The 16061-nt window shown below is 31.6% G+C and overlaps 1 protein-coding gene and 1 pseudogene across 1 annotated transcript in view; one reads left to right on the forward strand and one right to left on the reverse strand.

Moving 5' to 3' along the window:
• Positions 1-4485: 4485 nt before the first annotated feature.
• LOC111464751 lies at positions 4486-6611 on the reverse strand (annotated as a pseudogene).
• Positions 6612-15176: 8565 nt separating this feature from the next.
• LOC111464753 (psbP domain-containing protein 6, chloroplastic-like) overlaps positions 15177-16061 on the forward strand; it is a 7370-nt gene continuing 6485 nt past the window's right edge. The window contains exon 1 of the mRNA XM_023108989.1: positions 15177-15393. Within this exon, the coding sequence (XP_022964757.1) occupies positions 15177-15393 (217 nt within the window). The remainder of the gene's footprint in view (positions 15394-16061) is intronic.

A 16061-nucleotide genomic window follows, 5' to 3' on the forward strand; every position in this document is an offset into this window, starting at 1 on the left:
TGAATTTAATATTTTAGTAATCTTTTAAGTAAAAAAATTTGGATTTAAATATGCAAAAATATAATTAATTTTTTTAAAATTAAATATATTGTTTTATTTAAAAAAAAAATTCCACATTTTTCAAAATTTGAACGTAAACAAATTGAGGTTGGGAAATGAGGTTTTTTTTTTATTTTTTATTTTTTATTATTGAGTTATATAAAGTAAGTTGTTATTTAAATAAGATAATTTGAATAAATATAAATTAGAAATAACATGAGAACAAAATTGTAAACCTAAATGGTACAAAATATTTTTATGCTCTCTTTTCGAACAAATTTGTTTGCATTCAAAATTTAAAAGGATGGGACACTGTAATATTCTCTCGTATTTATTATTTATCATATAAAAAAAATTAATTTACAAATATTAAATTATCTTCGGTATTTAAATAATGTAAACATTTATTATTCTCATATTATATTACGATATATAAATGTATATATCATTCCATCTTCTAACAATTTCGTAATTATATCGTTTCACACTTATTCTAACTATATTGTTTCACTAGTCTATCATAATAATATCGCTTTCTATACATAACCTTATTGTATCGATTTGTCAATCAATTATATAGTCATAATGTTTTCTATGCATAACCTTATCGTATTGTTTTGTCAATCTATTATAGTCATAATGTTTTCTATGCATAACCTTATCGTATTGTTTTGTCAATCTATTATAGTCATAATGTTTTTTATGCATAACTTTATCGTATCGTTTCATTAAACTATCATAACCATAAGGTTTTCTGTACATAACCTTATCGTATAGTTTTTATCAATCTATCATAACCATAGTGTTTTCTAAACATAAACTTATCGTACCGTTTGATAAAACTATCATAACCATAACATTTTTTACACGTAACCTTACCGTATCGTTTTATCAAACTATCATAACCATAATATTTTCTATACATAACCTTATCGTATCATTTTATCAATCTATCATAACCATAACATTTTCTATACATAATCTTATCATATCATTTTGTCAATCTATCATAACCATAACATTTTTTATACGTAACCTTACCGTATCGTTTTATCAAACTATCATAACCATAATATTTTCTATACATAACCTTATCGTATCATTTTATCAATCTATCATAACCATAACATTTTCTATACATAATCGTATCATATCATTTTGTCAATCTATCATAACCATAACATTTTCTATACATAATCTTACCGTGTCGTTTTATCAATCTATCATAACCATAACATCTTCTATACATAACCTTATCATATCATTTTGTCAATCTATCATAACCATAGTGTTTTCTATACATAACCTTTTGATATTGTTTTATCAATCTATCATAATCATTTCATTTCTATACATAACCTAACCATAATGTTTTATGAACAAATCTTAGTCCTATAGTTACATAACGTTTATCGCATCTTTTTCGTATCCTATCTCAAACTTATAATATAATATATCGTACCGTAAGTGTTATCATATAATTCACATATCATAACATATACGCATCATATCATAATCATATCGATTCATATACAATTCACACAAATCAATATAATATATGACACTTATAGAACCACAGAACAGGTGTCAACATCAAATAATCACGTCGATAGTATGATAATTCACACATATCAATCAACACTTAGTTGGTTGGCCTTAGCTGAAGTTTTTATCTAACTCCGAACCAGCTTGCCTTCATCCCTTTGTTGAGGATTGTTGGGAGAGAGTCCACATTGGCAAATTTAGGGAATGATCATGAGTTTATTAGCAAGGAATAGATCTTCATTGAAGCCTTTTGGGGAAGCATAAAGCAAAACCATGAGAGCTTATGCTCAAAGTGAACAATATCATACTATTGTGGAGAGTCGTGATTCCTAACGCCCTTGAATTCATTTCTGAATTCTTTTCCACATATACTGAAGTGCTTCAATTGTAACGCTCTCTTTCTTAAAGACAATCCTCCTTTCACTCATCTAAACTCATGCATAATTTCTACGATGCTGCCATAACCATGGTCTTTGTAGTAAGGAAGATTGGTCTCGACGATGTCGAAGACCCAGATATCGTTTCCATCGCCGAGACCCAGATATCATTTTAATGTTAGAGGCTACTATTGTGTTTTGTTATCTCATCTATTGACGCCTCCAAGATTATCTCATGTTTTAATGTTACTTCTGAAAGTTCAATAGCATTTGTTTTAATGTTACTTCCGAAAGTTCAATAGTATTTTTGAAACATAGACTCTCATGTATTAATGTTACTTTTGAAAGTTCAAAAGTATTTTTGAAACGTGGTATTAATTATTTATTGAGTTTTTTTTTTCAAAAAAATTAAGGGTATTAACGAAACACTTTTCAAAGATAAAAAGGTAGTTTTGAAATCCTTTTGAAAATTTAAGAGTATTAGGAAAAAAAATAGTAATAGTTTCTATCCAAAATGAATGGTAAAAATATTTTTAAATTTGAAAGTTTTATGGTTTTTATTTTTAGACTTTTTCTAATGTTTAATGGTATTATTTAAACTTTACAAAGTTTAAGATTATTTTTGAAGCAGAGTACAAAGTTCAATGATATTTTTATTAAGTGATCCAAGAAAATGATATACAGACATGAGAAACAATTATGACACCACATGGACAAGATTTCATACCATTTTTTAAAAAATTTAAGACAAAAATACACAAAACACAATTTTTTTTTTTTTTTTTTTTCCTTTCTCCTTCCTAATTTCTTCCTTCTCATATTTAACTTTTATTTAAAAAAAAAAATCTTATATATTTTTAGATAGAATTTAAGATTACGGGTTTACTAAGTTTTCTTGACTCTTTGTTTTAACAATGCAACCATTATCTGTTTATCTAAAAACTTGGCACAATTTAAGATTACCGGTTTAACAGAGCTCAATCCAAATTTCTATTCACAAATTTAATTATTATTTGTATACAACTATTAATATGTAAGAAAAATACACGTCCAAAATATTTGTACTATTGGTAATACACTAGTCTCTGTTGTTGACTAAAACAGTGCAACCATCATCCCAATTAAAGAATATGATTCCAAGCTATCTCCTAACGGAGGAATGTTCAATTAGTCTTTAATGTAAGATTTGGCTATATCAATTTGAGTAGTGTTCAGCCATAACTATAAATATCGAACTCCAAATATTCATGAGCAAAGTAAGTTTGTTGAAACTATCTATCAAAGGTGTTCCAAAATGAGTTGCGAAGAAGAGTTCCCTTCAAATCTAGTTCCAATTAAGGATGTCAATGAAGAAGCAATGCGAGTTGGAAGGTTTGCCGTGGATGAGCATAATAGCAGTGGTGGACATCATTTCGTTTACAAGCTTGTGGTGAACGGTCTGTACGGTCCTATTATAGATTTGGGTCCCAAATATAATAATATTGTGATAGAAGCTATAAATGACTTTGGTTTTCATTAGTCATATATCGCAAAGGTGGTGAGGCATCCTTTATTGCCAGCGGAAATCTATTAACTCTATTCTTTTGAAGAAGTCATGGGATTCCCTATCCCCAAATAGGAGTATAACTACTTAGACTGCTATCTTTACTTACAATAAACCCTCTCTCTACTTGTGTTTGTAGGGCATTACTCTCTTCTATCTATAAAAATGGCATAGCCATAATGAAATAATTATCCTTATACGAGTATTTCTTTCATTCATTTTATTTAGTACCTCATTTACATCTTTATCAACTAACTTGTTATAAAATAAATTGTTCCTAAAATTAACTTAGACCTTAGAAATAATTTTGAGAAAAACAGGGAAGAAATTTTTTAAATGTAAGATAATTTGAATAATTATCAATATGAATACAAAATTGTAAACATATTACATAATATTCTTCTCTTTTCTAATAATAGTGTTTTCATTTTTATTTTATATCATATAAAATAAATATTTAATTAACAAAATTTAAATTATCTTGTATATTATCCCATAATCATTTTTTTTTATTTCAAATTTTGTTTTAGTCATTTAATTCCAACCATAGAATAGAATAAAATACAGTTTGTTTCAATCAAACTTGCTTCAATTTAGAATTTAATTCATAATCTTTTTTAAGAGAATCCATATGAATTTTGAGTCCGGTGATTATTAAGAGTTATAATCGACAGTATTTTGCAAGTAGCTTCAAACATTCAGGAGGTCCAATGTTGAATTTCTTTAGAAGTGTTACCAAATAACGAGACGATTATTGTTGAATTTTCAAAGAATGCACCAAAAATTTCATTTATAAATAAATGGAACTAATAAATGATATAAAATCCTAATTATACAATTGCATCTCTTCTTCCCACCGCTCTCGCTAACACCCACCTCAAAGTGATTATCTTCATAGAGGTTGCAAATTAATATGCCTTCAATGATTACTCAAGGGAGCAAAGCTGGATGTCCAAAAATGAACTTTTAGGACACACAAAGTTATATTTGAGCAAGAAGAACCATGTTCCATGTGTCCGGATGCTAGTGAGACACCATGCAAGAACTCACTACCATTGGAAGTTCCTTTGATACTGTAGGGGGGATATGTGAGCTTGGGAAAGAGCAATTATTCCCATCTTTCTTACTCGTGTGCCTCTTACAACACTCTCATCAACTGGATCACTTGATATATTCTGTTCTACTTTGCTTCCTCTTGATAACAACGTGGTAATGACACAACTACCTTCATTATTCCAGTCCCCATTGCAGAAACGGCGAGAAGACATGGTCCTAAAAAAAATCCTTGAGTCGAGGATGAGAAGAGAGCTGCGAATTCAACCATTGGACAATACTACACTGTGAAATTCTTAGTTGAGTCAATTTCTTTTAACTTATCGAGTTCACTACGAATTCTATTTTTGCACATTACCCACCTATTTTCTTTGAATTTTGCTATGTTCCTGTGATGTCTTGTATTAAGAACCAACACATCAAACAGATGAAGAAATTTTCTCAGAAATGCTGGCGGATGGTCAAGATGCATAGCTACATCAGTGGCTGGATCTGACATAATGACTGGCAATAACTCTTTGAGGCTTGATGACCAGTAGTATTGATACTTGTTAAGAATATTTAGTAATAAATTATAGTTTACCATATATATTATATTTGATATTTTATTATAAGGCAAATATAGATATTTTCTTTATTACCATAGGTATATTTCCATTTATTGTTATTTCCATTTATTACTATTTCCATAACATTGTAATTTATTTGATTATAAATAAGATAACTTTCACACCATTTAGGTGGGGTGGATTAAGCAAATATTCTTATGGTATCAGAGCTATTTTGGTTTAGCAACCCGTATCCTTTCTTTTCAATAGCTTTCGAAATCTTCTACTGTTCTTCTCCACCTCCACTACTGGCTTTGACGCCGCAGGGGCAGTTGTCATGGCTGCCACATGCAGAGCCGATTGATTACTCTTTGGATCCACCCTATTGACCTCCAAATCACCTTTCGTCATACTCTGTATATATAACCTCACCTTTTCCTACCTAATCGGTTTTCCCCTTGGCCAATATAGTCTCTCTCATTTTCTTCCCAATCAACCCTTCATCCTTCACAGAAACCCTAATCTCAGGATCCTCATCAGTGTTCTCTTCAGAAATATACGGAATTTCGACAAGCCCATCAACCTTTTGCAGAGATTTACCTTCGGAATCTGGGTGCCGCACTGGCCTATTCGCCAACCAAGTTGCCGCCACCCTTCCTGCCAAAATTGGCTCCTTCGCCCAATGTGACGACTCTTCCGGCTTCAACATTGTTTTTGTCCCTTGCTCTAGGTTTCCCCTTCTACTTCTTGGGGTTAGACATATTCTCACCAGAGCCAAGGCAGCATCGTCGGTAAGCGAGAATCCCTCTTCATGGGTTAGACATATTCTCGCCGAAGCCAAGGCAGCATGCATCGCCGCTGAGCGGCGATCCCTCTGCAATTTTCGATGGCCAAGAAAGTGTTTTTCTACGCCTCCTCTGAACCAAGTTGTTGACATCTTCACGAAAAATGTTTCTCAACCTCTTTAATTTTTCAGATTCAAGCTTCACGTTCGTTTAAATCCGACGCTTAGTTTGCGGTGGGGTGTTAAAGGATATTTAGTAATAAATTATATTTTACCATATATATTATATTTGATATTTTATTATAAGGCAAATATAGATATTTGCCTTATTACCATAGGTATATTTCTATTTATTACTATTTCCATATCCTTGTAATTTATTTGATTATAAATAAGATAACTTTCACACCATTTAGGTGGGATGGATTAAGCAAATATTCTTAGTACTCAAGAAACAATATGCCCACCCATCTGGACGAATAGCGCCCTTAGCTATTGAAAATGCTTCCTTCCTAATGAGTTGCTAATAAATGCAATAGTTTTATCCTGCATTCTAAAAATAACATATTTCAGATCACTCAAAGACGGTCAAGAATAGCAAAAAGCAACCTAACTAAATCAAAATCCATTAACAACTGGTAAATCTTCATGATGGAGGAATTCCTGGTAAATCCTAGTATAGCCCATGCTCTGTGTTGAACCAACTTTTTCACTTTCATCATTGATCACTTTTAGGCATAATTCCCATACATGTACCCTTGAATTTGAATCTAGTCTTGGACGGTGGTGTAAACACCACTTTTTTCTTATAACACCCTATGGTAGCATGATTTTTCCCTAACCAATCCATTTCAGATATTACATCATAATCAGTCATGTCAACTACCATTAGGTCTATATCTAGGTTAATTTTCGATACTATCACCTGACCATCTTTGTTCATAAATCAAATCCACGCTGTCGGGGTCCTAACAGAGAATTCATGCAACATAGGTTCTAATACAAATTTTGGTTGGCTGACAAATACAGCATATATAAGGGTGTGGAAACCTCTCCCGGACGCATTTTAAAAACTTTGGGTTATTACAAATATCAAAGGCAGACACCGGACAATGTACCAGCAAGGAGGCTAAGCCCTGAAGGGGGTGGACACAAGGCGGTGTGCCAGTAGGGAGGCTGGGTCCCAAAGGGTGGTGGATTGTGAGTTCCCACATTGGTTGAAGAGGAGAACGAAGTATTTTTTAAAAGGGTGTGGAAACCTCTCCTTAGCAAACACATTTTAAAAACCTTGAGGGGAAGCCCGAAAGTGAAAGCCCAAAGAACAGAATATCTGCTAGCAATGGGTTTGGGAGAAACGATCATTATATTTTATTATAATGCTGCATTGGTCGCTATTCCTAAACAGGTGTCTGATATCAACAGCTACCAGAGAATGCTCACCTGACAAGAAAGGGGACTAGAATGTGTGCGAAATATCACTTAATGAGTAGTTATACAAAAGTCAGACCCTAGCCTATAATAATTAAGATTATCAATTCGTATCAATTCTTCATATACTAATATTAGTTTCGTTTATTCTCCATTTTAACATGAATTTAACTTCTCTTTAGGTTGGGATATCTATTTACAGAAATCCATTTTAACATGAATTTAACTTCTCTTTAGGTTGGGATATCTATTTACAGAAATCCAATATGTAAGCGCTCCAAAAATATGATATGCCTACTGAGGATTATTGGGAGTGAGTCCCACATTGGTTAATTTAGTGGAATATCATGGGTTTATAAGTCGGGAATACTATCTCCATTGGTATGTGGCCTTTTTGGGAAGCCCAAAGCAAAGCCATGAGAGCTTATGCGCAAAGTGAACAATATCATATCATTGTGGAGAGTCGTGATTCCTAACATGGTATCAGATCACCCTAAACTTAGCCATGTTGATAAAATTCTCTAATGTCCAACAAAGAACTGTGGGCCTCGAAGGTGTAGCCAAAAGTGAATAAAGTGTCGAACAAAGGGGCTCCAGAGAAAGGAGTCGACCCTCAATTAAGGGGAGGCTATTTGAGCTCTCCATAAGCCTCCGTTCGAAGGGAGGATTGTTGAGAATTAGTGGAAGATCATGGGTTTATAAGTGAGGGGAGGATTGTTGAGGATTAGTGAGTCCCACATTGGTTAATTTAGCGAAAGATCATAGGTTTATAATTGGGGAATCCTCCAAAGCAAAGCCACGAGACACAACTATGACACCACACTAAGAAGATTTCATGCTATTTTTTAAAAAACCTAAGACATAAATATGAAAAATACACTTTATTTCCTCTTTTTATTTCTTTTTTCTTTTCAAGTGATAGGTTAACATATTTACGTCTTTTATATATCTATATATTATATATTTATTTTGATTCATAGATATTTGGCTTCTATAAATACTCAAAGAAGTTTAATTCAAGTTGAGATGAAGAATAAAAATTGACATTCGGCCTCGTACAAAACTTACGGCTTGGAATTATTTAGATAGAAATGTGTTTCACTTCAAATTTATTCAAGAGAGAATAAACAATATCGAACTATATTAGATAGAGTAATCTTTTTTATCTTTGAAAAATAAGAGAGAGATGCTCCATTGGTCTTGTGTAAGCTCAGCTATATCAATTTGAGTATCATTCAGCCACAACTATAAATACCAAACTCTAAAATATTCATGAGCAAAGTAAGTTTGTTAAAACTATATATCAAAAGTGTTCCAGAATGAGTTGTGGAGAAGTGTTGCCTTTAAATCTAGTTCCAATTAAGGATGTCAATGACGAAGAAATGCAAGGTGCCGGAAGGTTTGCAGTGGAAATGAATAACAAGTTTGGTGGACATCGTTTCATCTACAAACGTGTTGTGAATGGTTTGTCTGGTCGAATCGACATAGTTCTTCCTTGCATACTTTATATTGTTATGATAGAAGTTATAAATGACGATGGTATTCCTTGGTCATATATTGGGAAGGTGGAGAACTATGTGCATCACTTTAAAATGCCCAATTTCATGTCCTTTGAAGATGTTCTCAAGGATTTCAACAAGTATTAGATTTCTCTCTAACTCGGTTTACACTAAGCCCTCCCTCTCTATGTAAATGGAGGGCATTACTCTCTCTTACCTATGAAAATGGCATAGACCTCAATAAAATAATCACATAGTTATTTATATATACTTATCTCTTTCTTTCCTCAAATTTTGTCAAACTCAGCTCTTAATTATGCATATTGTGAGTAGGACTAATTTATTAAATAGATTCTCTAAGAAGTTAAACGTGAAAAAGGAGAAAGAAGGAAGAAGGAGAAAGAAAAACGTATCAAATACTCTTTGACTGATATAAAGAAAGTACGAGAATAACTTATTCGCACGTCCCATCTTTGAAACCATGTACTAAAATTGCTTTTATTTCCCTTTCTCATTCTTTGTTGAATTCCATCTTTGTTCCTTTGGTCTAAACAATCCATTAAATGACAAAATTAAAGTTGTAGCTAGTCAATCATAATATTTGACACACCATATATTGGATATGTATTGAACACTTGTTAGTACAATGAATATGTTAGACATTTATAATTCAACATTTCGGACAGACATGTCCCTCTTGTTGTGAAGCTTGTAGCTTGGAATTACTTAGGCAGAGAATATGTTTACCTTAAAATTTACTCAAGAGAGAATATTTTTTTTTTTAATCTTGAAAAAATCAAAGAAAATTAAAATTAAAACATGGCACAAATGACATTTACGTACTCTCTGCCAATGTAAAAAATAAAAAAATAATAAAAAAATAATCTTATATATTTTAGATAAAATTTAAGATTACCTATTTAAGTGAGCATCTACTTGCAAATTTAATTACTATTGTATACAACTATTAATAGGTAAGAAAACTACACTATCAAAATATTTGTACTATTGGTAATACACTGGTCTCTGTTGTTTGATTAAAACAATGCAACCATCATCTCAATTAAAAAATTTGATTTCAAGCTATCACCTAATAGAAGAATGCTCAATTAGTCTTTGCTGTAAGATTAGACTATATCAATCTGGGTAGCGTTCAGCCACGACTATAAATATCGAACTCCAAAAGATTCATGAGCAAAGTAAGTTTGTTGAAGCTATCTATCAAAGGTGTTCCAAAATGAGTGGTAAAGAATTGTTACCTTCAAATCTAGTTCCAATTAAGGATGTCAATAAAGAAGAAGTGCAAATTGTAGGAAGGTTTGCAGTGGAACAACAGAACAAGGATCAAGAACATCATTTCGTTTACAAGCGTGTGGTGAACGGTCTGTATGATCCAATTATAGGCTTGACAGCCAAATATTATATTATTGTAATACAAGCTATAAAGAACGATGGTTTTCATTAGCCATATATTGCAAAGGTGAAAGAATTTCTTATTTGGCCACCGTTGGATTCCCATAAGCTCTTATCTTTTGAATAAGTCATCAAATTCCTTGTTTGTGGGGCATTACTCTCTTCTATCTATAAAGATGACATAGCCATAATAATATAATTATTCTTATATGAGTATTTCTTTCTCTTTATTTATTTAATACCTCGTTATCTTTGTATCAACTAATTTGTTATAAAAGAAAATGGTCAGTAAAATTAACTTAGACCTTAAAAAAAATGAAGAGAAGAAAATTCTTAACAAAAGTAAGATAATTTGAGTAATTATAAATATGAAAACAAAATTAAACATATTACAAAATATTCTTCTCTTCTCTTTTCTAATAATAGTGTATTCATTTTTATTTTTTATCATATTAAACAAATATTTAACTTACAAAAATTTAACTATCTTGTATATTATACAATAAATATTTTTTATTTCAAATTTTGTTTTAATCATTTAATTCCAACTAGAGTGCGTTTCATTCAAAACTTGCTTCAATTAAGAATATAAATCATAATTTTTTTTTTTTTTTTTTTTAAAGAGAACCCATAAAATATTCAATAACCATTTTTTTAGATAAGAAAGAACTAAAATCACACTATCAGTAAAAAAAATTATTCCTAATTCTATTCTGCATCTTATCTTTTGATGTGACATATTTTCAAACATGAACGAATTTGAATTTGGAGTCGGGTGAGTATTAAAGAGTCATAATCGACCGTACTTTGCAAGTAGCTTTGAGCATTTAAGAGGTCGAATGTTGAATTTTCTTAGAGGTGTAACCAAATAACCAGATGATTATTGTTGAATTTTCAAAGGATGCACCAAAAATTTCATTTATAAATAAATGAAACCATTAATTGATATAAAATCGTGATTATACAATTGTATCTCTTCTTCCCACCACTCTCACTAACACCCACCTTAAAGTGATCATTTTCACTAAAGGCTGTAAATTAAGGAGCAAAGCTGAAAGTCCAAAAGTGAACTTTTAGGATAGACAAAGCTATATTTGAGTAAGAAGAATCATGTTCCACGTGTCCGGGATGCCAGTGAGACACCAATGCAAGAAATCACTACCATCCGAAGTTCCTTTGATACTGTAGGGGGATCTGTGAGCATCATCTCTCAGATGGGAAAGAGCAGTTATTCCCAACTTCGAAACTTCTGTGCCTTCTACAACACTCTCAACAACTAGATCATTTGATCTATTATGCTCTACTATGCTTCCTCTTGATAACGGTGTGGTATTGACACAGCTATCTCCATTATTTCATTCCCCATTGCAGCAACGACTAGGAGACATGGTCCTGAAAAAAAAAATCTTGAGTCGAGGATTAGAAGAGAATTGTGAAACCAACCATTGCACAATACTCTACACAATAAAATTCTTACGTGTGTCAATTTCTTTTAAGTTACGAGTTCACTACGAATTCCATCCTTGTACATTAGTAAAATTTTGCTCGTTTCTAGTGCTCTTTTCTAATGATGTCCTATATTAAGTATCAACACATCAAACAGATGGAGAAATTTTCTCAGAAATGATGGCAGGCCGTCAAGATGCATGACTACATCAATGCCTAGGTCTGCAATGTTCATTGGTAATAATTTGCTTAGGCTTGATGACCAGCAGTGATGACCAGCAGTAGTATTGGTACTTGTAATTACCATAAATTTCTACTTATCTAGAGTTGCTACAACATCTCATGCTAAGCTCATATGCGGAATAACTCTTAAAAATAACATCATTTGGTACTTGTAATTACCAAAATTTCTACTTATCTAGAGTTGCTACAACATCTCATGCTAAGCTCATATGCCGAATAACACTTAAAAATAACATCATTTATAGAATAACTTTTCAAAAGAATAAAACAACTTCATCTTTAAAAACACCGCCATGGTTTTACATGTTCAACACATAATATTGAAAATGCAAATAAAAACAAATATGAAATGCAAGACAACCTATCCTAACCTAAATCTTGGAATTCAAATATGCTTCTATCATATGCACATGTCATGGTCTCTACTTGCGATGCCACTGTCAATCGTACATGGGCACGTTACCTTTACCTGAAAAATGATGTGTCACACGACTTGAGTATTTCAAAGAATACCAGTAAGTGACGCCACTAAAGGGGTCATGTAAAAATGCAAACACATGCAATCATACTCTAGAGACCTATCTCTATCTCATCCTAGGGGTGGCCTCCAGTTCGCACTAACTTTGGATGCGTAGTACTTCCCTATACACGACCCACACATGCGAGTGTGGATCCCCAGGTGGTTCGCACCCTCCTGGACCCATCCTCGCCGAGCTAGCTGTCTGTAGCGACGTCCATAGGTCAGTAGACCCCTGGGTGTCATGATCAACATGATCACCATCATCATCATAATATGCGCGTCAGCACTCATCATCATAAAAGGGGAAGTATCTCAATGCTTATGTGCACAAAACAAGGATGGTGTCTCTTTGTTTCTCATCTTAAAACATATTTCTGACACAACCCTAGTCTCATCTCTATATTAATTTCAGTAATACATGCTCATTAGATATTTATTTAATATCGTTACTCATGCTCTTTAGAATTGTGTCCTAGGCCAATTTCTCGACATGATGCACCATGACATTCATCACATACAACATTCTTGATATGAAAAACATCATCAAATTAAGGTAACAACCTCATGCATCACTATCATCATAAATCGTCATCATAATGCCATCAATACATCATAGTCATCAAGTATCATCATACATCATCATAAAGCTCATGTACGTCATAATACATTATCACATAATTAACATACGTCATCATACGTAATCATACGTCATAGCTCATACATCATACATTAGATTTCATAAAAGTTCTAGCCTATCCTATAGTAAGGCAACTTACTTGGTTGGTCATAGCCGGTGTTGTCCCTAAATTTATAACGTTAACTCCCCTTCCTCAAAAGCTGCTCTAAATGTCATCGGGGTTCAATTCCAATTGATTGTTTGTCGCTTTTTGTTCATATTTCACAATTTAATAATAATCCAATTGATAAATGTGAAATAAGGCACTAAAACAGCCTCAATTACCTTAATCGGGGTGCAAAGCAGGTTTGAGAGAGTCGGAACCTTAGAAATTTGGTTGAATTTGGAATTCCTGAGTTGAATAAGCCGAAGGAGTCGTGGGAAGCCGAGCCGAGTTGAGCCAAAATGCGAAGCCGAGGGAAAATCCATGAAAGTTTAAAAAAACCCATGAAAGTTTTTCCATTAATACCCTTGACTTTTATAAAGAAAATTTAAAAAAAAAAACTAAAAAAAACTTATCGTCTATATATGACTGAAACTATTTATGACACCTCCAAGATTATCTCATGTTTTAATGTTACTTTTGAAAGTTTCCTTTTTGAAATAGGTATTAACCCTAAGATTATTTTTGGAGTTTTTTTTTTTTATTTTTTAATTTAAGGTAAGGATATTAATGAAACATTTTGAAAGTGAAAGGTAGTTTTGAAATTTTTTTTTTAAAATTTAAGAGTACTTTTGGGGAAAAAAAATAGTAATAGTTTTTATCCAAAACTAATGGTAAGAATATTTTTTAATTTGAAAGTTTATGATGTTTCTTGAACTTTTTCTCCAATGTTTAATAGTATTATTAAAACTTTTAAAAGTTTTAGGACTATTTTTTTAGACAGACAGTAAAGTTCCATAGTATTTTTTTTTATATGAGATCCAAGAACATGATATACTGACATGAGACACAATTACGACAAGATTTCATGTCATTTCTTAAAAAATCTAACACAAAAATACAACAAAACATAAGTTATTTCTTCTTCTTTTCTTTCTCCTTCATAATTTCTTCATTCTTATATTTAACTTTTTTTTATATATAAAAAAATAGAAGTTAAACGTAAAAAAAAAAAAGGAGAAAAAAGGAAGAAGGAGAAAGAAAATCTTTAATTCAGGAAGCTTATCGAATACTCTTTGACTGATATAAAAAAGCATGAGAATAACTTATTCTCACCCATCTTTGAAACCATGTACTAAAGTTTATAGCTTTTATTTCTCTTTCTTGATCCTTTGGTCTAAACGACCCATAAAATGACAAAATTAAAGAGTCAATCGTAAGATTTGACGTCCTATGTCTTAAACTATTTTGAAGGGAGGTAAAGAAAGCGTTAGAATAACTTATTCTCATGTCCCTCCTCAACCTGTATTAAGAAATTGTTAGTACAATGGATATATTAGACATTTATAATCCAACATTTCGTATAGACATGTCTCTCTTAGCGCGAAACCTATAGCTTGGAATTTATTAGGTAGATAATATATTTCACGTAAAATTCACTTAAAAGAGAATAATCAATACCGTACCATATTCGAGAGAGAATAATTTATTTTTTTAATCTTTGAAAATTTAAAGAAAATTAAAATTAAAATATGGCACAAATGACATTTTCTTGACTCTTTGTTTTGTTTTTGCCAATGTAAAAAAAATAGAATCTTATATTTTTTTAGATACAATTTAAGATTACCTGTTTAACTGCCTCAATCTAAATTTCTATTCACAAATTTAATTATTATTTGTATGCAACTATTAATATGTAAGAAAAATACATGTTCAAAATGTTTGAAATATTGGTAATACACTAGTCTCGGTTGTTTGACTAAAACAATGCAACCATCATCCCGATTAAAGAATATGATTCCAAGCTATCTCCCAATAGAGGAATGCTCAATTAGTCTTTGTTGTAAGATTCGGCTATATCAATTTGAGTAGTGTTCTGCCACAACTATAAATATCGAACTCCAAAATATTCATGAGCAAAATAAGTTTGTTGAACCTATCTATCAAAGGTGTTCCAAAATGAGTGGTAAAGAAGAGTTCCCTTCAAATCTAGTTCCAATTAAGGATGTCAATGAAGAAGAAGTGCAAAAAGCTGGAAGGTTTGCAGTGAAACAATATAATGAGGAACATGGACATCATTTCATTTACAAGGGTGTGGTGAACGGTCTGTACGCTCCCATTATAGATGGGAATCCCAAATATTTTATTATTGTGATAGAAGCTGTAAATGACGATGGTTTTCTTTGGTCATATATTGCAAAGGTGAAGAGGATTCGTTTATGGCCGTCCGGGGAAATCCATATTCTCTCTTCTTTTGAAGAAGTCATCGAATTCCCTGTTCCCAAGTAGGAGTATAACTACTAGACTGGTATCTTTCCTTACAATAAATCCTCTCTCTACCTGTGTTTGTGGGGGCATTACTCTCTTCTATCTATAAAAATGGCATAGTCCTAATGAAATAAATATCCTTATATCAATATTTCTTTCTCTTTTTATTTAATACCTCTGTATCAACTAACTTGTTATAAAAAAGTTGTTCTTAAAATTAACTCCTTGAAAAAACATGAAGAAAATTCTTAACCTGGCAAGATAATTGGAATAATTATAAATACGAAAACAAAATTGTAAACATATTATAAAATATTCTTATCTTTTTTAATAGTAGGGTACTCATTTTTATTTTTTATCATATAAAACAAATATTTAATTCACAAAATTTAAACTATCTGGTATATTATACAATAAACATTTTATTATTTCAAATTTCGTTTGAGTCATTTAATTCCACTAATATAATAAAATATAGTGTGTTTTATTCCAAACTTTTTTGGATTAAGAGTATAATTGATCTTTTTTTTTTTTTTTTTTTTTTTTTTTTTTTTTTTTTTTTTTTTTTTTTTTTTT

The sequence above is a fragment of the Cucurbita moschata genome, unplaced genomic scaffold (genome assembly GCF_002738365.1).
Source record: "Cucurbita moschata cultivar Rifu unplaced genomic scaffold, Cmos_1.0 Cmo_Scf00031, whole genome shotgun sequence".
Lineage (NCBI taxonomy): Eukaryota > Viridiplantae > Streptophyta > Magnoliopsida > Cucurbitales > Cucurbitaceae > Cucurbita > Cucurbita moschata.